The 23,730-nt window shown below is 38.8% G+C and overlaps 4 protein-coding genes across 5 annotated transcripts; 1 reads left to right on the top strand and 3 right to left on the bottom strand.

Annotated features, from left to right (window-relative positions):
* Nucleotides 1–172: 172 nt before the first annotated feature.
* On the bottom strand, nucleotides 173–9,792 carry LOC103443080 (uncharacterized). Its single transcript, XM_008381866.4, has 22 exons — nucleotides 9,609–9,792; nucleotides 8,994–9,530; nucleotides 8,612–8,886; nucleotides 8,400–8,486; nucleotides 8,094–8,228; nucleotides 7,861–7,982; nucleotides 7,376–7,540; nucleotides 7,034–7,139; nucleotides 6,717–6,822; nucleotides 6,505–6,615; nucleotides 6,180–6,343; nucleotides 5,924–6,041; nucleotides 5,515–5,739; nucleotides 4,922–5,112; nucleotides 4,642–4,809; nucleotides 4,391–4,496; nucleotides 4,102–4,239; nucleotides 3,825–3,983; nucleotides 1,060–1,269; nucleotides 778–972; nucleotides 624–695; nucleotides 173–533 (listed from the first exon to the last, which is right to left on the bottom strand). Exons 1-22 carry the CDS (start codon nucleotides 9,654–9,656, stop codon nucleotides 375–377), a joined length of 3,597 nt encoding a protein of 1,198 aa, XP_008380088.3. The 5' UTR covers nucleotides 9,657–9,792; the 3' UTR covers nucleotides 173–374.
* Nucleotides 9,793–12,449: 2,657 nt separating this feature from the next.
* Nucleotides 12,450–14,484, top strand: LOC103443081 (protein PHR1-LIKE 3-like). Of its 2 annotated transcripts, XM_070827391.1 has the most exons (5): nucleotides 12,450–12,862; nucleotides 12,956–13,032; nucleotides 13,675–13,729; nucleotides 13,897–13,969; nucleotides 14,262–14,484. In XM_070827391.1, exons 1-5 carry the CDS (start codon nucleotides 12,589–12,591, stop codon nucleotides 14,392–14,394), a joined length of 612 nt encoding a protein of 203 aa, XP_070683492.1. In that variant the 5' UTR covers nucleotides 12,450–12,588; the 3' UTR covers nucleotides 14,395–14,484. The 2 variants fall into 2 exon arrangements, with proteins under 2 accessions (XP_070683492.1, XP_070683491.1); XM_070827390.1 differs by lacking the exon at nucleotides 14,262–14,484 and having other exon boundaries at nucleotides 12,478–12,862; nucleotides 13,897–14,257.
* Nucleotides 14,485–15,215: 731 nt separating this feature from the next.
* On the bottom strand, nucleotides 15,216–18,289 carry LOC103443034 (transmembrane 9 superfamily member 12-like). The gene is made up of 2 exons (XM_008381818.4): nucleotides 17,987–18,289; nucleotides 15,216–17,657 (listed from the first exon to the last, which is right to left on the bottom strand). The coding sequence occupies exon 2, from the start codon at nucleotides 17,568–17,570 to the stop codon at nucleotides 15,591–15,593; it is 1,980 nt and encodes a 659-aa protein (XP_008380040.3). The 5' UTR covers nucleotides 17,571–17,657; nucleotides 17,987–18,289; the 3' UTR covers nucleotides 15,216–15,590.
* Nucleotides 18,290–21,232: 2,943 nt separating this feature from the next.
* LOC103429202 (photosystem I chlorophyll a/b-binding protein 3-1, chloroplastic) lies at nucleotides 21,233–22,846 on the bottom strand. The gene is made up of 3 exons (XM_008367348.4): nucleotides 22,510–22,846; nucleotides 22,321–22,382; nucleotides 21,233–21,957 (listed from the first exon to the last, which is right to left on the bottom strand). Exons 1-3 carry the CDS (start codon nucleotides 22,663–22,665, stop codon nucleotides 21,342–21,344), a joined length of 834 nt encoding a protein of 277 aa, XP_008365570.1. The 5' UTR covers nucleotides 22,666–22,846; the 3' UTR covers nucleotides 21,233–21,341.
* Nucleotides 22,847–23,730: the final 884 nt, after the last annotated feature.

The following is a 23,730-nucleotide window of genomic DNA, read 5'->3' on the forward strand; positions in this document are numbered from 1 at the left end:
GCAAACAAGACTCAATTGTGCAGGAACACTTGTAAACTTGTTTTATGTAATGTTTTTGTTAATCGCGGGAACCCGTTTTTCTTTCTCCCACTTACATAGTGAGATTAGCAGAAAAGACCAGTAGTAAAGGAAAAGGAATGAAGAACAAGGCAGAATTTGAAGAGAGACTATAAAAATTGTATTGCCTTTATTAATATGAAGACTTTTAATGCAAAGTCAAATTACAAAATGAATATTTGACAAAAAAAAAATGTTACAAAATGAATAAGAATGAATGAATACTAATACTATAGAACTTGTGCACCATACATTTGTGCTACAAATATAGACATTCTGACAACAGCTCATCAAGCCCGAAAACAGGAGACATCCGGCTAAACGTAGAAGTAGGTCGATGCATCTGTAGCATTTTCTGTATCCCTGCAGAGAATTGATCGGGCTTCGATTACCGAACGAGGGGGCTCAAGATCTTTCTCTTGCAGCGCGTTGCCTTGTAGACGCTGCATTTGGGAAGCAAACATATCGTCCAATATCTGCAGACAAAGCATTAGTGAGATTAGAAGGTACTGCAATGAGTTGCCTCTTGCACCAACTAAGTACGATTTCAATCTGAAGCTACTTACCCCGAGAGCATAATAAGATCCATTGTACCAAACTCGGTTTTCCTTCCTGCCTTCAAGGAATTTCAAAACGATCTAGTACAGAAGAATCGAAACATGTCAGCGTTAAGAAGATTTAAGAGTAATGGTTGCGCGAAATACAGGTCTCTCTATTTACCTGTCCCATTCTATCCCAGAATCCACGACAAATTGCGATAAATATTTTGCTTGTAAAGACCTCATGCAAGTTGGAGATGGAGTCGACAAGCTGTGAACTCAGCGAGTGCATTCTTTCACGGACCTCTGCCTCTCCATCATCTTCCTTTGTTTCCTCTAGAATCCTTTTCAGCGTTGTATTACGGTTAGCTTGCACCTGAAGCAATCATATATGAGAAACCGTTGCTAGTTTTTACCCCGTTGGACGGAAGTTGAAGTATTTGAACAAGAGGAATAGACTTACATTGCTGAGAAGCTTCCCTACGGTTGCCTGCAAGTAATTTTTGTATTTTGTTCTCAAGAGAACTGTAATGCCATTCATCTGCTCCCCGAACAGCGACTTCTTGTTATCGCCCATGGCAGGAAGAAAAGATGCCCAAGCCTTTAAGATGTCTTCTACTTTACAATGAAGGACATCAAGAATTCTCTTCACGGTGTTTAAAAAAGTTCCGAGCTGGGGAATACAAGATATCGATAAGATATATAAGCATATTAGTATATGCAACAGCGACATATAAATGTATCAGTGTGGGAGGGATGCCCTTAGGGTTTAGGGTTTAGGGATGCCTTTAAGTGAAGAGATCCCCATTTGTTTTATTAAATGCGGATTAGTTGTGGGGTCCACACCACATTAAACTTCAATGATCGAAACCGTTTATTTTTCAAGTTGCACCTTAAAGATTATCCAAAATATTAGCCAAACAAAATATTTAAGAAATTTATTGAGTTCAAAGAAATTAACAAACGCTTTGTTCTATAAGAAATAATGAAATTTCATTGTGATAATTAAATAGGCAAATAGTTTTGGATTAAATTGAATTTTTGTAAGAATGATTTATAAATTGAGACTTATAAAAAAAACAGTTCGGCTCGTTGAAGTTCGGTGTAGAGTTGGATCCTACAACTAATCCCCATTTTTTTGAAAAAAAAAAAAAAGATCCCTTTGCATAAAGGGCATGTATATCTGTGTGTGTGAGTGACACTGTTAGAATTCTGACTATCCTCTGAATGTTGCTTTTTGATGTATCCGGCAATATACTTAACTTAGCAATATAGAGAATAACTAGAAACACACAAGATTTATGCTGGTCCAGCATAACTTTTTCCTATGTCAAGTAGTGATTTCTATGGATAGAAACATCATGGCTTCTTTGGTTCATAATAGAGTACTTTTGCAAACCCTAGAATTAATCCCTCTCTTTCTTTGGTTCTTGTTTTCCATTCCTTGAACTTTGCAAAAACCTCGGAATCCTGATTTGTGAAATAAACTCAAACTTTCTAGAAAAATCATCCATAAAAGTAACAAAATACCTAGATCCACAGTTGGATTTAGTTAGCGCAGGACCCTAGACCTCTGAGTGAATGCAGCCGACTCCTTGCTTTGTCTACCTACTTTGTGGAAACGGTTGGACCCCCAACTATCATAGCCGGGCTTGTCTAAACTGCCCTAGAATATCAAATTCTTTTTCAATCCTGGGACATATACGACGTTCCCCAAAGTCCTTATCACTCCATCCAACAACTTGATTCTAGCAGAAATTGTATCAAACCATTCTCTTACTACACACATACGAAATTTGTATCTAGTATCCAAATTCTATTTTGTGAAATCCTTGGAGCCTGATGTTACCGAAAGAATCTCCCTATCACTTTCTTCTTTGGTGATTGCGCTAGCTGAACCTTAGATACCTTCCATTTTGGCTTCATTCTCCTTCCATCTTGCGACTCTTCCAATGATTGGCAGAATTACATTCGAAGCAACCTTCATTTTTTTTTTCTTTTTCTTCTTGGATCTTGACCTACCCATGTTGCTGTTCTTCTCTTCCGTCGTCTTTTCCCGCCCCCTCTCATTTGCTTTGGCATAAAAGCCTTAAGAGCTTCTGGTTATATCATCGAGTTTAGCATATGATTGAAGGGCTTGAATTACATTCTCAGGCTGCAGGGACTCCCCTCCAAACATTAAAGTTGTTTGAAAGTTTCTTCGACCTTCTGAAGATTGGCTATGCAATTCTGGAACCTGCATACATGATCTTCTTTATCACCTCCTTCTAGTTGAAGCCCGAATAGTTCATCCTTGAAAAAATAGTTTATTGGACATGGTTTTGCCCATATAAATCTTCTCTAACTCGTCCAATGCTTCCTTCAATCACGTTTCTGTGATGTGAGACTTAACCGATTTCGTGAGATGGATCTTGATGGAGCTCTTGGCCTTCTTGAGAATCTTGGTTCATGTCTCTTTTGTCATGGTCGTAGGCTTTTCACACCAAGAAGTGCATCATCCAACTCCTACTGTATCAGTAATTTCTTCATCATCCCTTGACAATCCGTGAAGTCATGCTTGCCATCAAAAGGTTTTAACACAGGCCTTAAGGTTCCTAGGTCTATGGTTTCCTTTCCTCTTGCCATTGCAGAACACTTTGAACCAAGCTCTTGATACCAATTGTTAGAGTTTGACTCCCCTTAAGATCTCGCTCTTTGATGTATCTGGAAATAGACTAAACTTAGCAATAGTTTTGCCTACGTCCAGTTGTGATTTCTCTAGGAAGAAAAATCATGGCTTCTTTGATTAATGATAGAGTATACATCACTTTTGCAAACCCTAGAACTAACCGCTCTCTTTCTCTCAACTATCTCCCTGATTTTTCCTTGGAACTAATCCTTCTCTTTCTTTGGGCTACCTCTCTAGGTTTCTACTACTTATTGGCCCTTCCCGCACCCTTATTTATAAGTATAAGGTGTGGTTTATGCTTCTATAATCTGATTAGGTTTCCGAATCTATTTGGGATAGGAAAGTACACTTCCTTTCTTATTCCAATTCTTCTTCTAGGATTCCTGCTCTAATTGTGCAAGAAAACTTTAATTATTTCCTAATCATTGGAGAACAAGAATATGTGCACCTTAGCCTTCCTAAACAAAATAGGACTCTAACCAAAAGATGAACCAAATCCCTATATTTACAACATCTAATTCATTACATTGCATGGGAAAATTTGCAATTGGAGAACTCACCTGACTAGGAACGGTGTAGATTGTGACTGATTGTCTTCTTGTCAGCTTCTGGACCTGCATATTAAGCCTCTTTTGGATACCATCTTTCAATGGAGTCAAGATATCGTTATATTGTTTCTCCAATGCTTTTATGATTGCTCTTTCGACATTAGCTACAGCCTGCAAAGAGCCAACAAAACAGCTTAGATGAATGTATAGGGCCGAATCCAGGCGGGGGGAAGAGAGAGACATTTCTGAAAGCTCTTTGATAATACTATACGATGAGATGAGAACTCACTTGTTCCAAAATCAAGGAGTATTGAGGCCATCGATTGAGTACCACCTCGTATTGAATAAGGGTCTCTCTGATATTCTCATACATATCCTCAGCAAATGGTGAGGTGGAACTATTTGTTGACACACCAGACCATGGCACCTGAATCATTATTCAGATCTCGTTAGTTACGCACAGTTCCTCAGTTGAACAATTGCCTTCGGTGGAAGTTTGCACTAACATGAGCAAGAACATCAAGGAATAGACTACACATGGCATGCTACATAAAAAAGTTCTTGAAGCGAAGTTATACCTTTTCTGCCCTGCAACATTCAAGTAAATTAAGTTGCATATCCTGTACCCAGACCATTATGTAATCGTGAAACAGACGCTTTGAGTCAACACCACCCTGCACTGGACTAAAGCAAACAAAACATGAAATGAGAAATTATTTAAAGTATACATTCTACAAAACAACAGAAACTTCGTTCAAGAAAATCAAACCGCAAAAATTTATTCAAGTGTATGCTATGAGGGATTTTGGTCCAAATCTCTTTCACAGACCTTATGTTCCATGATTCAAGGTTTCTTTCAAATTCGGCAACTGCAATTAAAAGCTCATTTACATGTGGCTGTGGACCTGATGGAGGCAAGGCAGCAAGAAACGCTTGAAGTCTGTTGTACAGCTCAGTGCTGTAAATGGCAGCAGCTATATTCGAGAGATCAATTGAACTAGAAATAAGTAAGATTTGTCAGTATTCTCGCACTAATTTTATTATATCAATCCAACTGTAATTTTGAACTATGAGTCACAGTATTAGGTGCAAAAGACAAAGGCCTGTACCTGGGGAGTACATGCTGGTTGTGGATTTTGATGTCTGCCTGAATTTCCTTTTGTATATTTATGCATAAATTCTTCATTTTCAGATATGCCGTTGAGATGGATATGGAGTCCATAAGGAAACCTTCAGAGTTACTTGACACAAACTCATCAGTGTCTAGAGTGTGCTTTCGGTACCTCTTTTTTGCTGCTGTCTGGAAACAAATACATTTGGTTTAGAACTCTATTTTCCTGAGTGCAAAACAAACCCAAGAAGTTGTTGATCCACGTTATATGTTGGGTTGTTATACAGGAAATTTACGTACGGACACTGCCTCTAGAAAAGAAAAAAAAAAGAAAAAAAAAAAGAAGCTATAAGTGCATGTACCCAAGTGTATTCTAATATGCATAACGGGCATCTTCCCAAGATTTTTCTAATTCCATGAACTCTCTAATTTATCGACCGTAATGAACCAACACTAGGAATCTGCATGTTAGGTCATCAAATATTTGAGGATAAGAAAACGAAAGACCTCCAACTTCATAAAAAACATTCATATATATGTAAGTTCGGTCTTGGAAACGTAAGAAGATAATTATTAACATTATTCATGTACCTCCAAATAGTTGCGCAGCATAGTTTGGGCATCCAGAGTGAGGATATCGTGAAGGATCATGTATACTTGTACAGAAGGAGCTAGAGCTGGTGCTGCAGAATCTGGGGTTGGACCAAATGAGGATGTGAATCCTGTGGGTGACCCTTCATCTAATGACTTGTAGTTTTCGAAAACATTAGCCAAAAGACTCTCGATTTGGTTTTCACAGTCTAACAGTATACTTTTCTGCAAGAAAGCAAGAACAAATCCAATTGAAACAAAGGGAAGTTAAAATTAATTTCAGAGGGAAAGTCAAAAATAAAAATAAATAAAAAATCCTAGTATTCAGTGGACAGATACCAAGAAAAACAAATTGGTTCAAAACATTTAGTAACAAGTAATCTTGTTCTTTTGCAGAACCATACTTTACCTCCTGCCTTGTCAAACATTTCTGACTCCTGGCCTTTATTATAGGTACAAGTAACTCATTCACAAGCTCTAAGCAATCTTTTGTCGGAGTTGCCACATTCATCACATGTAACAGATATCTACGAAGAAACCAAAGGGATGTAAATACGATGCAAGCCATCACAAAGAGAAGAGCATAATAGTGCTTTCTTTGTTTTATTTTCGTACAAAGAAATTGCTACTTATTAGATTTAAAAAATTGTACATTTGATACGTACCTCAGCTTTGTGTACGACTGGGAAACTTCATAATATTCTGCAAACTCAGTCAACAACCACTTCCAAGTTCCATGCAACCATAGGTTCCGGGAATGAAAGTTTTGTGCCCGCATAGCAGCCTCCAGCAATAAATCATATGCTAGAGTCTCTGCAACTGGTCCACTCTATCATATGTGAAAAAGTAGAGGTGAGAACACTTATCCTACAAGTTTGATGACTAAATAAAAATAACAATGCCAAATTTTTGGACTGAACACAGTAGAAATGACATTTCTGAGTCTGTGACAAGATTTTCTTAGACGAGTTGAGTTGGAAGAAAACAAACCTTGATATGATTAGCTTCATCACTTGTTATCATACTACCGATGTTGAGCTGGATTTTTCCAATACATTCTTGATCATCATGGTATAAAGGCCACCAACGAAGTTTATCACTCTGCATAATTAAGAAAGTCACATAATATAACATGCAGGTGGTAGAAAGATATTGTTCTGCCTTAAGAAATCAACGTTGGATGATAGAGGAAGGATTCATACGGCGCTGTCATTCAAGGATGAAATAGGAATTGTAGTTCGACCTTGGACTGATTTTTTCGTGTCTTGAACTTCTACCAAAAGAGCATCCACTTGACTCTCTGGAAAACTGAAAGTGCATAGACATGTAAGACCTTTTCCACGTTAACATCACATGAAACTCTCAAGTCATGACCAAAGTCCCCTGAAAGGGACCTACACTTTGGTATATTAGACTATGCCACGGAACTTCAAGTTCCAACACAAGTTACCAGCATATCCATTAAAATGAGGGTTAAATGCCAACATGACACCAGGGTTTAAGCAAAACAGAAACTTACAATACATGGTAATCACCGCTTCCAGGGTGCAAACAAATTGCAGAACTTGGCTCTACTTCGGTATCGTCAGTGGCACTACTAAGTTTGAGTATGCATGAAAGTGGCTCTGCACACACAATAAGATAGGCGTCAACATCCATTAATTTCAGTATAAAATACACAAGACATAAGTTACGAAAAATCCATCAAGAGATGCTACACATTAATATATCTCTTACTTATCCTAATCAGTAACAATAATTTTCTGGGGTTGTAATATATAAAGTAAATGGCGGCTGCATATTAAGTCTTCGGAGAAAATTTAATTTGAGAACAAAATAGGGTTCTTCGTACGGCTCAAACCTTGTGGTGTAATTGAGAATGACGATGACTTTAAAGAATTTATGCCAGTTTTTACTAGTGATGAAACATGTCGGACGTATTCTGCCCCTGCTTGTATGTACATTGCACTTCGCTGTGAATATGTGCTCTTGAGTTTCCTTCTGGGTATTACTCGAAGTTTCTTCACTGCCATCATTCAAAAACTACATCAAATTACAAATACACTATTTTGTCTACTTTTATCAGCTTAGTGTCTAAAATAAACACAAAACCCTTAGATTAAATTATGCTAGCATAGCTAGCAACCTTCTAGTAATGTCAAGATATATCTAAAAAATATTTCATACTTGTGGCCTCCCAAAACAGTTGTAAATAAAGAAATTAAATGACTTTGGTAAAACTGTTTTAATGTCCAAATCCAGTGGATATGTTTCTTAAACTGAGATTAACTCTGAGCCATTCTTCAACATATTACTAATAAGCTTAACCCATTTATAAGATCATACCTTCAACTCTGATCTTTCCAACCACCTTCTTTGCTTTCGGAGCAAAAGTTTGTTCTGCATTCCGACTACACTTTGCTTCTAGTGGCTGCGCTCCTCGGGCTGGCAACAAAAATGTGTTTAGCCTGTAGAATCAGAGTGTAAATCTTAAATGACCAATCAAACCCTGAGAACTAGCCATCAGCCATGAAACTTCAAAAGAACTGAATATTTAGGGTTAGGAAAAGGTAGCTAACCCAAAAGCATTCCGAAGAACCACGCACTCATCACGCAGAAATTCAGGTGCCTCAGTGCAGCCTCTTGCCCATGCTTGTAGGCATAAGCGTATACATGCCTCGTGTGCAACCAAGGTTTGCCAGGCATATTGGCCACTGCAATGATTCAATTTGATACCATAAAAAAAAACAATCAAAAAACATTTTTCAGGTTAGAATGACAAAAGTAATATGTGTGCAGAATCTTTTCATGCAATAAACTTCACTAAATCGAAAGTAACAGTAAACAAGTATCTGTCTTCATATGAAATTCAATGGTGGAAGAACCTGGTATTATAATAGGAATGGTCTAATTGGCTGGCTTGCAAATAAGGGACTTTCGCTTCTGTTTCTCCAGCTATGCTTTTGTTCATTCTGCAGAACACAAAGTCAAATCACGCAAGAACTATCAAAAACCCGAAACGAGAACGTAGAGAAATCAAATGAAAGTCACAGTCCAAATAAAATCCTAAAACAAGAAGAGCAACTCTATTCAATACCTTTCACCAAGTTCAGAAGCTTTGAAAGAACTAGTATCCAAATCTGCTAAACCCTCTACACTCCCATCAAACCCCATGGATCCCCTTGATGGGCAGGTCGAATTTTCAGCTGCATTGCTCTCTCTCACCCCCTCAGAAATTTCCTGCCCTCCTTGAATCTCATCATCAATACCCACCTCGTCTCTCCCAATTTCGAAAATCGGAGGTGCACTAGGAGTTCCCAAATCTGCTGAATCTCTGTGCACACCACATTCATCACCACTTTGGGCAGTGCCCTACAATACAAAATTGGAAATACCACCAACAAAAGATTCAAATTACAAACAAGCACACACCCACTAAACAAAAACAAAAAAGATCATTATTTTGCATCAAGGCCTACATTGAAATTTCGAAGTTGAGCCCTTTTCAGGAGCTGATTGCCGGCACCCGGTGTCGAAGTTTTCGGGGGGCATCTCTTCTTGAAACCCACCTCACCGTCCGTAAATCTTCTACAATTTCCGGGCAATTCAACCCTCAGACCCTCCTTCAACAACCCTCTATTCAACCCGGTGCTAGGCTTATCCCTATAACCAAACACCTCCTCTTCTTCTTCCTGATAATACTGTTCCATCGGCTTCGACTCTTCCTCGAAGTAAATGGCAGACGAACCCATATCCGAAACCGAATCGACGCTCTCGTTGTCGTCATCATAGTCGTTTTCGTCGTCGCTGCTTAGACACGGAGCCACCAAGCTGTGAGGAGCGAGCAGGCCGGAGTGGAACTTGAGCGGAGGCAGAGCGGGACCACCGCCACCGCTGTTGGTGCCGAAGCGCAGAGGCGATATTGGGTATGCGTCGGAAGTGAGTTTCTCTGCGAGAGGCGACCGGATCGCTTGTGGGGTTTGTTGCTGTTGTTCTTGCACTTCCATTTCTGATCCCTGCAGGTATTCAACTGAAAAATGAAAATTGAATTCTCAAAAATTTTGAAAATTTATGAACTTTCGGGATTTTGGTACCTGTTTGATCCATTTGATTGCACTCTCGTCGAGGCCTTCGGTGAACATTGTGCTGGGTTATGGGTTAGAGAGAGAGAGAGAGAGAGAGAGAGAGAGAGAGAGAGAGTTGAGGGGAGCAGAGAGAGGATGGAAGAAGAAAGAGAAGAGAAGAGGGAGATAGGGAGAGCATAGGTCGGTGGGTTTCGGCTTGCAACGGCTAGTTAGACTTTTTATTATTTGTTTTTTTTACGCAAAACGGTAAAAGGCACCTTTCTCTTCTTTTTCGAAAAAATAACAATTTAAGAAGGGGGCTTTTGCATGTCCTATTTTCTAACTCTCCTTTGGTCCCGATCTAACTTATAAGCTTTCGAAACCTGTTGTTGGTGTGAAAGATAGATTTGTGGTCAAAAGAAAACTGAAATGTCTTTGTGAATCTTTCCGATCTTTGAAAAAGATGGATAACTGTGATTTCCCACTAGTTATCCTTTTTTTTTTTTAAATACTAATAAGCTTATGTAAACAAAATATAGAAAAGAGAAATAAACTAGTATAACTAACATACCTCATATATACCATGAAATTGAGTTCTTTAATAGTGTTGATAAATTATATCTCATGCAGGTTCGTACTTAAGCATAATCAAGTTGCCTAAAATAGCCTTTTTTACAAAAGAAATCAGCTAATGGCTTCGTCACAGCAGTCTCTTTTCAGGGCTGAGAAGACTCATAGAGGTATTTCAGCCTTCCTTTGGCCACCATTGTGTGATTCATTAGCGCCAGGAATCGAACCTAAGATAAGTATGACTTGAATAAAAATAAAAAAAATCGTAAGATTTTGTTTAAATTAAATTATTCGGTTGGTCTCCTAAGGTCTCGGGTTCCTTCGCCCATGAGCGGTAGGTCTCGGGTTCGAGACTTGGGAGCAGCCTCTCCATAAATGGGGGTAAGGCTAGCCGACATTCACCTCTCCCAGACCCTGCGTAAAGCGGGAGCCTTGTGCACTGGGTACGACCTTTGGTCTCCTAAGGTCTTCATTTTAAGGACATGTGAGGATCAAATGCATATTAGTCACAAAACTATATTAGTTTAGATCCAAAAAACTTAAAATATTTGACAATTTAATAAAGCAAAACATGAGTTTTCTATTGGTTCATGGATTTTGAGTTAGTTTTGGTTTATTAAGTTGTCAAATATTTTAAGCCTTTAGACCTAAACTTCCAGAATTTTGTAGTTAATATGCATTTGGTCTTCACGGGTTTTTATCTTGAGGACCTTAAGAGAGTAGAACTGTAAGACTTGAATTTCAGAGAAAAGGAAATAAGAGTAAAGTACAAATAGTAAGTGTTGTTGTAAGTCACTACATTTATGATTTTAGATGTACCGTTATACACAACAACAAAATGACTCCGAATCAAACTATATGGCAACTGGAAGAGCTTTGAACCCTTTGCATGTTTCCACAAGAGATCTTCCAACCGTGTTGCTCACCCTTTTGGCTAAGTGTTCTTCCTTCATTATCTTGTTCTTTATGTACCGCCATAGTTACTTCCTCTCTAAGAAAGTGGTGTAAAATCTTCTTATGTTTTGGATCAATGTGCGAAGGGACTTGGACCTTCGAAGGAAAGGTACTACTAGACTAATAGCCAGTGGGTGATGTAAATTATTTTTATAATGAATAAGATCCCTCTCGGGCATAAAGGAAAGACAACAATGGAGTTTCTTCAGCATTCATAGCGGACTTCAGATAATTGTGTCATTACGTTAAAAAGGAAAGATAGTAATAAGTTGCTTCTGCATTTTCCATAGCGGGCCCTTCCGACAAACTATTAGCTTATTGGTCAAGAGTCCTTCAGATAATTGTGCCGTTACGTAAAAAGAGAGCAATGAATTGCTCACGCATTTGGCGCAGTCGACGTCTCTGAAAGGCTATTATCTTATTGCTAAGTGTCTCTCAAATAATTGTCTTGTTGTTATTGACCTATGAGGGCTCTCGGCCACATAGATAGCTCAACGTGTCATCAACGCTCAACCTTGAGATGTGAATCGTCCAAGCCGCATTAGGTTATAAAAAAAATATAAAAAAATAAAGTGCAACATAGCTAAAATAATGGTTGGTTCCTTTTGACATGTATAATAAAGCAGAAGTGATTTTCGCACTCTTTTTCTCATTGTGCACATCCGTGTTTAGTTTTAACTTCTAGATTGAATCTATCAAAAGAGAATTAACAGACAGAAACAAATAGAGGTGCGCTAAGGATGAAAATAAGTGTGCAGAGAAATTTTTTTGAAGTGAATGTGAACAAAAAATGAAGTGACTTACTTAAAAATGAAAATAAACTTTTTTTTAACACGTATCAAGATTGTGATTTACCTATAATGATAAAAGAAAAACATCTTGTTACATGTAAGAGTAAGGTATTTTCTTCTTAAATATATGTCTACCAAGTACCAACCAACACTAAATGAGCAAAACAAAGGAAGCTGGAAAACTGGAAAAGCAAGGCATGCCTTTCAAACCAAAGGTCAGATCATATTCATTTAGTAGCACTACAAGTGCAGTCTGGCATTAAATCCTTGGGAGTAGTAACGAAGGAGAAGGTAAAGACAATTAATTCACATGAAATTAACTGGTGTAATGGAGCAACGGGTGAATATGGTCTTTCTCTTTAACTCACTGTATCCTGAGTTCAAACTTTCCCGCTCTTTACAGTATAGCTTAGAATAATATTATCGTTGGCAATAAAATGCAAAAAAAAGAAAAGAAAAGAAAAAAAGGACTGGAGTAATGGCATAGCTTTCCACGTTTCCCTTCATGCAGTAGAAATTAAAGACAAACCTGCTGGCCTTGGCCTCTTCTGTGCCTTCCTCATGTAACCTCCAATTCTGTGCTAGCTAGCTATACATCACCACAGAAGAGCTACCTTTTATACCCGTTGGGTTTTATTGCGTTTCTGCATTTGCTTTTGCTTTGCCTTCTCTCTTCTGAAAAGAAGAAGGGAAAAATGGTTGGTTTTGGCTGTGGTGGTGATGATGAACAGGATTTTCAAGGATCTTCACCGACTCCTACCGTCACGCATAGCAGTGATAGCGTTGTTGTGGAGGGTGAGGAGGCGGCAGCAGTGGCGGAGGAGGAGGAGGAGGTTGATCGTGAAACGTGTGATCTTCAGCTGCCTCAAGACCGAGTTCTGGCTGCAAAGCTCAGACCCCGCCTTCGATGGACTCCTGAGCTTCATGCCTGCTTTGTTGATGCTGTCAATCAGCTTGGAGGCCTTCATAGTGAGTACCCTTCTCCTTCTTCCTTGGCTTTGAGATTTTTCGCATGTTTTCGGATTTCGGTTATCTGATTTTATCACGCGTTTCATCTTGCAGAGGCAACTCCGAAGAAAATCCAGGAGGCAATGGGTGTCCAGGGGATAACTCTTTTCCACTTGAAGAGCCACCTCCAGGTCTGTTTCATCAATGCATGATTCATTGATGGTTGAGGAAAAATTCTCGAAAAATATTCACATACAAAACCGGTTACAAACTCTTAATAAAAAAAATAGAATTAGATGAGCATTAAACTAAGACATATGTAAGCAAATGTAGCAGAAAGCAATCATGCCTATGCACCCTAGTGCAAGTTCAATCCCTCCAGATCCCCTTCCCCTACCAACTAACAATTTGACCAACAAATGCTATCATTTGTGCAGAAAAAAAAAACACAATATGACATGTAAATTGACAAAGAAAACCCACAAATTTCTCCCAAATATGGGCCTCAAATTTATAGTGTTTTAGTGGCAGATTAGATTGAAAAGTTTTCACTAGTTTATTAAAAAAAAATAATACATTAAGGTACTGAATTAGGAAGGCCTCATTGCACTTTCGCCCTTGGCCTCATTGCATTTTCGCCCTTGGCCTCATTGCATGTTCGTCTTACGCTTCAGTTTGCACTGAAACAGTTTTGTTAGTGTTCCTCGTATGTAAAAGTTTGTAACCAGTTTTGTTTGCGTATATTTACCGAAGTTCTATTGTTAAGTGCTAATAGTACCATATAACTTTTCAAATTTCACTCAAAGTTATTGACGTGGTAATCATTTTTGCAGAAATACAGACTTGGAAGGCACGGGGTGAAGGAATGGAGGGAGGGGACTCAAACCTGTATGTTCTTTTGCAAAAACTTGCTGCAGTAAAAAATATACCAGTAACAACGTCCTTTACTAAACAGTTGATATAGTCATGAAATTAACTTGCGAGTTGTGAAAGAAGTTTCATGTTTGAGTTGCTACATTTAGATTTTCACTGCCACTAAATAAAAGAGAACTCAGTTTCACAGGACTCGGAAGAAGGCCGAAGCACCGGCAGTACTTCCTCTCCCTCGCCCAAGCTATCCAGGAAAAAGTATGATTTGCACTGCTCCTCAATCTTCTATATGAATGTACTTGTTAACTTATTCCAAAAGGTAGTTGTTTTCGCACTCTCAATTTTAGCTTATGCATTTCTGTCGCTTGATTCTCCTTTGATTATCCAATCCGAAAGGTGGAAACAAGAGGATGAGTGCGGAAATAGAAAATGAGAGTGCGGAAAATCATTACCCTCTTCAGAAATTACCATTACAAAGGTTGCGTTTTCAAGTGCATTATCTTGTAAATGCTGTGATGTTTTATGTTTTGGGTTGTGGCTCCATGCATAGGCACTCTTATAAACTAGTGAAGGAAGCTCTAGATGAAGAAAGAGATAGTATGCAAGTTGAGGCAAGTTTTCGAGTTCGGAAACTAATTTGGGAACTTCAGTTGATAAATGTAAACCTACTTCTCTATTCATGATACACAACTTTGCAGGTTGGGAGGCGATTGCATATCCGTCAGGATGCTGAGCGGAGATTCATGAATTTCGCGATGGAGAATGCATGTAAGAAGCTTGCTGATCAGTTTATTGGTGCTGCGGCAGCCGCAGCCATACTTAACGGCATTGCAGGTGTAGGAACTTTGGAACTATACCCTGCATATCAGATGACAGAGGGAACGGGTATGCAGCCTAGTCTTGAAGGCCACCCGACCTCTCACGGGCATTCGGAGAATTCATCTGTCGAAGACTTCCATACTCGTGCCGAAGATGACGAGAAAACGGAGGAGAGCTTGGACAATGACCCTGCAGAAGCTTACCTGATCAACCCGGATCCAGATATGGAGTGATATGGCACTCTGGATGAAGGAACAAAATCACCCTTGTGTTGTTTCCTGGTGGAGTTTCATAAGTTAAGATTTACCTTTTGCCTTTTGGTGTAAAATTTTGCCAGCTTATGTTTGCTGAATTGGCAAGTTTCACTTACCAATGAACAGTAACACAGTAAGAATTTTGAGTAATTAAATGTCCGTTTGATAACCAATTCAGTTTTCGAGAAAACTAAAAACTGAAACATGTTCAGGTAATCGTACTCCGTTTTCAAACCAAAACCAAGTCAAATTTTGAAAACTCGAAAAATTAACTTTCTAGTTTTTCTTTTTCAATTTTTTGAAAACTAAAAATAAATGATTATCAAACGCTCCTAAGTCTCAGCTTAAACAAAGTTAAACAGTTTAACTGAACTGAATCCAATGTATCGACTTACCAGCAAAAAAAATCAAGCTGTTGAGAATTAAAAGAATTATCCAATTTACCTTTCCTTTCAAATACGAAACAGAAGAGAATACAAGGATCGAAGGTCCACGAATTACAATTTCTAACACAAACAATATGATATAAAGTAAAAGTGCAACACCAGTGAAGCAGTAAAACAAAATGGGGATGAGGGGTAAACGGAGAACTGCCGCTGGTGACGTCGCAAACGAGGACAGCACGCAGAAAACAAAGGTCTTCATGCACTATCATCGGAGAGCCGCAAGAGATACCGCAACACCATCAGCTTTCGGATGCAACCAAGTGTAAAGGCTAAAATGATTTAACAAAAGCACTTCTTCCTCCTACATATAGCAGCCTCACATTTCCCAACTGTTTGAATACAATGCCAGCCAACACTTTTCTAGTCGATCTTTACGGATGAGAAGAGGTAATGAACAAAGTAGAAAGACATGAGAAAGCCAATGGTGCCAGTTGACAACATGATTGCAGTTGCCATGATCAATGAATAACCGAGGTAAAGGATAGCCGACACAGGCCCGCTCAAACTCTGCAGGTCAAATACCAGGTAATTGATGGAGTACAGGAACACATAAAGGGAAACTGAACCTGAGGCAAAGAAAGCCTTCCACCACCACCTCCAATCCTCCACACAAAGATGCATGTATGTGAGAACTACTGAAACTTCAGCACAAACGATAACCAACAACATAAGCACTATAAAAAGGAAACCGAAGACATAATAAAATCTTCCAAGCCAGATGCTAGAAAGGATGAAGAAGAGTTCAATAAAAAGGGTTCCAAACGGAAGTGTCCCAGCACCAAGAACAAGAAGCCATGATGGATATTTGCGCGCAGGAATCTCCCTCGGAATCTGGTTGGTTCTCACGGGATATGAAATTGGCTCAGCTCGTGCGCCTAAGAATCCTCCGAGAAGGGTGAGAGGAACAGAAATGCAGAACCAGAGGGAGATGAGTATAAAATACAAAGAAATGGGAAGAGCACCAGTACTCTTGCTGCCCCATAGAATGAAATTCAGTATTGTAAGAATCACAAAGACGATTCCAGGAAAGAAACATGCCACAAACCAGGAAACCGATCTCCACCCTTCAGAAGTTCCCTTTATGGTTCTCCACATACGGACAGCAACATAACCAGCAATAATCCCAAGGAAGAGATATAGAATGATCATTCCTGTCAGTAGCATTCCTCGTGAAGCTGGTGACATGAAACCAAATGCTGCAAAGATGATGGTGACAACTGCCATCCCAGTAATCTGAACTCCATCCCCAACCATCACGCAAAGAAGCTTTGGAGAATCTGGTTCTCTGAACACATCTCCCACAACAAGCTTCCACCCAGAGAGCTCCTCATTCATCTGAGCTTGAGATTCTTTGTCGAGTTCTTCGTATCTTGTTAAATCCCTCCTCACCGTCCTTAGGAATATGACAAAAACTATACCAGCTAGGAAAAAGATCACCATTAATGAATTCAGAATAGAGAACCAGTGCACACGAGCACCCTCCATCTTCAGATAAGCATCCCACCTTGATGGCCATCTTGTATCACTTTTCACAAACTCAACCTCATAAGTAAATGATACTTTCTCTTGCTGCCTTATGATTTGAGCCTTTTCGAGCTCTGCGGGGCAACTTACAGGTTTGATATTTTCATACATAGCTTTTTTCTTCATGGCCTCTGGGTCGTATTTAATGCTACAAGGGTAAACCTCAAAGCCAACAATCTCAAACCCAGATGCCTTCTTCTTATCAGCTTCCGAAATGACACCCATGCCTTCTTCCCCAGTCCCAATTATCTGCACACCACTCCCTTCATACTCGTGAATCATAACCCTGAACTTGAGGTGATTGATGATGTAATCTTCTTTACTGTTAGGTGATGTGTACCCAACAGGAAACCCAGTCCACTGAATCTTAACCCCATTTTGATAAGCATATCTCATTGCGGGCAAATTATCAAGGATCATATTTACCTGATACAGATCACGGGTTCTCTGTTTCAGCAGCTTTACGTCGTGCTCGGTCAAAGGATCTGTGGTACACAGGTAACGAGTCTCATTCACGTTCATGTTAAAGCGGTATGCAGAGTTCTCGATCTCATCTCCCATAAGAAGTTCCCCGAGATTCTCAGCACTTTTCTTGATGCCTTCAGGGGGTTTGCAATAAGGGAGACTGTAGTAGCTGAAGGGCAGCTCAGTCTCTATAGAAGTCAAGGAGTTAACTTTTGTAGTGATTTCTTGCCCCTTCGCATATGTATGCATGTAGCTTCCGGGGAGATAAAACCCATTACAGGTGTGCACAAAAACAACCAAAACAAGCAGAGCCCATTTGATTGAGAGCATTCCCGGATTCAATATCGCCATCAGAACCCAAAAAAACACAACACTCACCACAAGTTGGAGTGAGCAGTGGATCTAAGCTAAGTCTTACAGATGCATTCACCGATTAATCTACACAAATTTCAAACAAAAAGAATATTAATATCAGCCAAAAGAACACAAAGACTATAAGTTTAAGCTAAAAACACAAAATTAAACCTTTGGGTTAACAAAATCGATCAAGTACTTGTTAATTGTTCAATTTCTACACTCAAACCGCATCAGATCCGCTAATTAACAGAGCATAACCATTCAAATACTCACTCAATCAGATCTAACAACCAGTAATATAATAAAAAACGCATACCCAGATCCAAAAAATTTAAATTACAATAAAAATCAAATCATGCGTTACGCAAATGCAACAGATCCATGAAAATTTTGAGAAATTGAGAACGAACCGTGACAGATCTGGAACCGACACGGATGAGCGGCCGTGGTGCGCGAGAGCGAAGCAGAATCCCGGCGTCCCCTTTCGCTTAATATTATTCTGCTGACATTATCGCGAACAAGCTCAGAGGGGGTGAGGGAACTAACTGCTTTGTTAAAAAAAAAAAATGGTGCGATTGGAGATGGGGAATTTGTTCTCTACGCACTCAAGTCATACGGTTATATAGGGGCCCATCCCACTGTTGAAACAAAGTTCGATTGGACCTTGCATTGGATGGGCGGTTTTCATTTGTTTTTCCTTCCCACAAACTTACAATGTTACAGATAAAACTGATTTTTGAAAATATGTACAAATAAATCGTATTTGCCGAGTCTGATAGCGTGTGTTTGCAACTAAGTAGTACATTAAAGTGATTGATTACATGATGAATGAGTCAAGTTGGTGAGTAATTTATTATCATGTTGACATCAAATTAAGTTCGTTGTAAGCCCTCAAGTTAGTCGAGGGCATATGTCGACTGGAAAATAGTAAATCACCTTGTGAAATCACAAACAGATCATAGGACAATTAGCATGAAGGAACATTTTTTGATATTTGGATTTGGTTGCAGAAATCAATTGTCGTCACGTCATTATTGTGTGGTCGTTAGATTATCAATATGTCGTCGTTATTAAAAACTGATAATTTCTGTAATCAAATGTTAAAAAGTGATCATTCTTGCTAATTGCCCTATATCATAATTAGATTTGACATATCACTTAAACAACAAAACTTCTCAATATGTTATTTCAAATTGAAATTTGATGTTTGGATTTTGACATATATCTCTTTGAAAATCGCTCTTTGATAAAAAAAAATTAAAAAAACAAATATAATTAGTTATTGACATTTTACCAAAAAATTTATGCACTGACTATAAGTAACGACATTCTCTATTCAAGATTAAAACCTTCTATGCGTATGTGAATTCTTTTTTCAACAAGCTGCAATTACATCGATGATATACACAAGTGGTTTAGCTACTTTCAACTCTTTAGTATCTTGTTAACCATCATCGAAATTGTACATTGTGTACTCGCTTTTCATCTGACTTAAACAACTCAGCAATTAACTATCTTGTCTTATACCTAACTAAAGGTTACTTATCTCGCCCAAGAAATGGCAACAATTGAGATTGACGCATGAGAATCTGCACAAATAAACTGATTGTGATTTGAGAACTTTTCCGTTTGATCATTATTATGCTTTATGGTAACGAAACTGCATTGTTTTCATCATTATTATGTGTTTTGTTGGTTAGCAATTTTGTAAGTAAAATCCTCATCAAGGTTTGTGGCTGCAAAACTTCAACCTTTATCATTATGGTGATTATATAGCAATATTTCCAATAACGTTGCAATCACTGTATTTGGTAGGAATGTATAAACATGGATCTACTGTTTTCTACATCCGAAACACCTTTTGGAAGTAAAGGTTAGAAACTTAAGCTTAAAGCCAAGATGCATCACATACGACCTTTATGTCCTTTCTAATACTATCTTTAGTTAACTCACGATACCAACTGTGTTTTTGTCTTGATCTTGACCAGTTTTATGAACAACAAGCTCGTATTTACCTCATAAGAATGATTTATAAACGAATTTACCATTACATAACATCTTTTCTAATAATACAATGTCATATGTTAAAAAATTGACACATGTAATTAATTTTTATTAGAACAAGACATCACGATCAGTGGCGAAGCCACGTGAGGGCGAGGAGTGGCGGCCGCCACTCCCCTCGCCGGGAATCACCACTGGAGAGCTGGGTTCGCCACTCCCCTAGCCGGAAAACCCACTGGTTCATCTCTTCTGTTTGCTAGGCGATCTGTTCTGCTGCGCGCAGCAGCAGCAGATTGCTATTTTTTTTTTAAATCCAGGCCGTGGGAAGGACGGAAACCTCTCGGAGGCTCTGACCTTTTTCAAGTACACTCTCACGATGCAGTTTCCAGCTCACAGCAAGGGAAGGACGCCATGGGAGCCTCTTTACAAGCCTGCGGGCGCCAAAATGACGTCGAAACCGGACGCAAAGTCCACAACTTGGTCTCTGCGCTGACCGTTTTCAGCTGTGATTTTGTTCTCAACACACGCATCATTACCATGTATGCAATGTGCAGTTCTCCTTTGGATTCCCGCTCAGTTTTCGACGGGCTGAAGAGGAAGAACTTGTTCTAGTGGAATGCGCTTGTTAGTGGGTATGCAAGAAACGAGCTTTTTGTTGATGTCATTGATGTGTTTGTGGATTTGATCAATAGATGGGACTGATTTCGGATGTGTTTGTAGGCAATGCGTTGATTGCAATGTATGGGAAATGCGGGTCGGTTGAGGATGCAACTAAAGTGTTCGAGATAATGCCTGATAAGAATTGTAATTTGTTTGAATTGTAATTTGCTTTTATTGATAATAAACCTATTATGCAATGTTTTTATAACATGAAATATCGTCGGCAATAATTGTAATTTGTTTGTATTGATTAATTATGGAAGATATTACTATATTAAAAAATTTAATTGTTGCCATTTTTCTTTAACTTTTTATTCTTTTAAGTTCGCCCCTCCCCCCGAAAAATTCTGGTTTCGCCACTGATCACGATGACGATGAATCCGTTCCGCTTAAGTTGTTCTTCAAGCTCAATTGTAGATAGCAAGGCTCTTAACCTTGTAGTAGTGGGTTTGTGCTATCCGGTAGCAGTTTTTGGTTACTTTATAAATACAAAATTATTTGTTAGTAAATTCGAATATGAATAAGCAACGAAAGTTTGAATAAACGTTTTAAATGAAACAAGGTTCTCAAACTTACAACAAAAAATATCTATTAGTTACATACATTAAATATCGTTGTAAATGAGGAGTGTTTTTATGAAACAGTCATACGGCGTTACAAACCGATTCATATTTGTAGCACGTGCTTTATTTATTAATTATGTTTTGTAAAAGAGAAATTCTAAGAAAACTCTCTTAAAGTGTGATTTTTTCTGGATTCTCTGTCACAGTTTAACATTAATTCTCATGCTAATAATATAAAACGTTGTGCTAAAAATATGAGGTGTCGGAGAGTTCGTCGAGAATCCTAATTTTGAACAAATTTCCTTAACATTTCTCTTTGTAAAATATAATTCATCGATTATCTATATCATAACACGTGAAACAACGAACTTAACTAAGAACAAATGCATGTATGCACCATACGTCAACTATGAAGTCTAGCAACATTAATTAGGGTTCTAATATAGCTCTTTTAACATGTCATTTCTTACACAGAGTCACAGACAACCATAACAAACAACAAACAAAGGCCAAATTATATTAATTGTACAAACGTTACTTAATGGAACTTGAGGCTGGTCAAGATGTTGTTGTGAACCGGGTCAGCCAAGTGATCCAGAAGGTTCTGGTAGGGCCCCACACCAGTCACAAGACCCTGAATAAAATAACCCAATATTGCCAGCATGGCAAGCCTCCCATTCTTCACTTCCTTGAGCTTCAACTCGTTCAACGACTTTTCATCTTTCCCAAACCCTAGCGGGTTGAACAAGGGCCCACCAGGGTAAGCCGGGTTCCCGGACCCACCCAAGTACTTCTCAAACCCCAAGAAGTATTGCTTGCCCATGGACCCGGGGTTGTACCAGTCCTGGAACCTCCGGTGCTCGGCGAACCCCATTAGGGCAAGTTCAAAGACAAAGAGCGTGTAAGGGTCGGCCCAGTAGTTGTAGGTCCCGGCTGGTGGGATGACCCCTGTTTGAAACCAGGGCAGGGCAGTCTCGGGCGGGATTAGGCCGAGCTTGCCCAAGATTTCTGGGGCAATTGCACCCACTGCACCAAGCATGGCATAACGTCCGTTGATGACTTCACCGTAGGCTAGCCATCTAGGCTCGATGAACCCACCTGTGCCTTCTGGGTCTGAGAGGCCCAATGGATCGAATCCATAGTCGCCGGGTAGGCTGCATGTCAAATTTAACCATTTCCAAATTAATCTCTTTTATTATGTGACAAGGTCAAACAATGAAAGACAAACACAATTTTCTTTTCTGGTTTTTGAAAAAATGGAATTTCATCACGGCAGTCCACTCTTATGTGTCTAGAAAGACTACATTTTAGCCTTTTTTGCCTCTATCATGTGATTCACTGTCATTAAGAATCAAACTCAGAACGTGATGTATGAAAAACAAACACAATTTAATTGTCATTCCTAGTCATCTTGTACTTCTCATCCGAGCCAAATTTAAAACCTAGTTCCGCCAATGTAAGTAACGCTACATAACCGTATTGCAATCACACTGAAAAGAACAATCACAAATCGTTACCTGCCATCCAAGTAAGTAAGGCTCTGCTTGGAAGCAAACCACAACTGTCTGTCCGCTCCTTGCTGAAACCAAATCAAACAAACCACAAAATCATAAACAAAGAGCATCAGTTGCGTTACCCTAACCGAAATCAAATCATAACACCACGTGACAGTAATACAACCATACCAAAAAATCACATTCATGTACCTTAACAGGAGGAGTAGAGGCCGCCCTTACGACAAAGGAAGCAGATTTTCTCGACCCAAATGGAGATTGGACGGCCTTTGCTCCTCCAAATATCTGCCTGGCAACCTCCTTTGAGGCCGTTAGGGAAGATGATGAAACCAGAGCTTGAGCTGCCATTTTCTCTCTCTACCTCTCTCTCTCTCTCTCTTCTTTTCTTCTGCCACTCAATATTTTTAACTCAGTCTCTCAAATACCACAACTTCGTACAAGTAATAAGGAAGATACGGAACTGGTGTGGGCCAAGGGGGAACCAAGATTTGTGGGCAATGTGGCGTTGAGATCCTGGTGGATATTGGTGCTGGACCCAGGTTTCAGATTAGGTTGGGATCTCACTGCCCAACAAAGTTTGTACACGTGGCGCCATTACCTGGATAAGAGATATTGCAAATTTTTCATTCGAAATCTGATTTCACAAACTTGGTATTGGTGTATTTGAATGGAGTGTGATATTTACATATTCATTTTTACTTTTTACATATTTAAAAAAAAAATTTAGTTGTCGGATTGGATGAATGAACGAAGATCAAATGACAAAAATTAACAAGAAGTGTGTGGATAGCACACCCCATTTGAATTATGGGCTCGTTTGGTGGTATTTTTGAAATGATTGAAAACGTTTTTGGATAAAATATTTTTAGATTTTAAAAGCATTTAAAGTGCTTCCTGCAAGAAGTATCAGTTATATGATTTTTTTAAATTCACTTACATTTTTACAAAAAATTAGTTTCAAAACTATTTTCTCAAAATCACTTTAGTAATTTAAAAAACAGTTTCAAACGAGTTATATTTGAATTGATACTATCCTTAATTTGTAGGGATGTCAAGGCTGCAAGCACTACAAGTTGCAATGTGCTCGGTTAGATAAATAGTAGAGTACATGTATGTAGAGAATAACTTCGTTATCATACAGTATATACAATTGTGTTATGTTTTTTGTAACATGTTTCTAATCGTATGAGGATAAACATATAAGTTACAATTGTGAATCTATAAAAAAAAATTATTCAGAAGTAAGCCTAAACACTACTTCCACTTTACACAATTGTATTTGGTTCCTCACAAATTTTTTTGCTCAAATATTTGGCACTTTGCAGAATACATTGGTTAAGTCTCTTTTTTGACATTTTGTCAAACATCTTGCTTCAAATGACAACCATGCTCAGCGATACCATCGAAAGAACA

This window comes from Malus domestica, chromosome 09 (genome assembly GCF_042453785.1).
Source record: "Malus domestica chromosome 09, GDT2T_hap1".
Classification (NCBI taxonomy): Eukaryota; Viridiplantae; Streptophyta; class Magnoliopsida; order Rosales; family Rosaceae; genus Malus; species Malus domestica.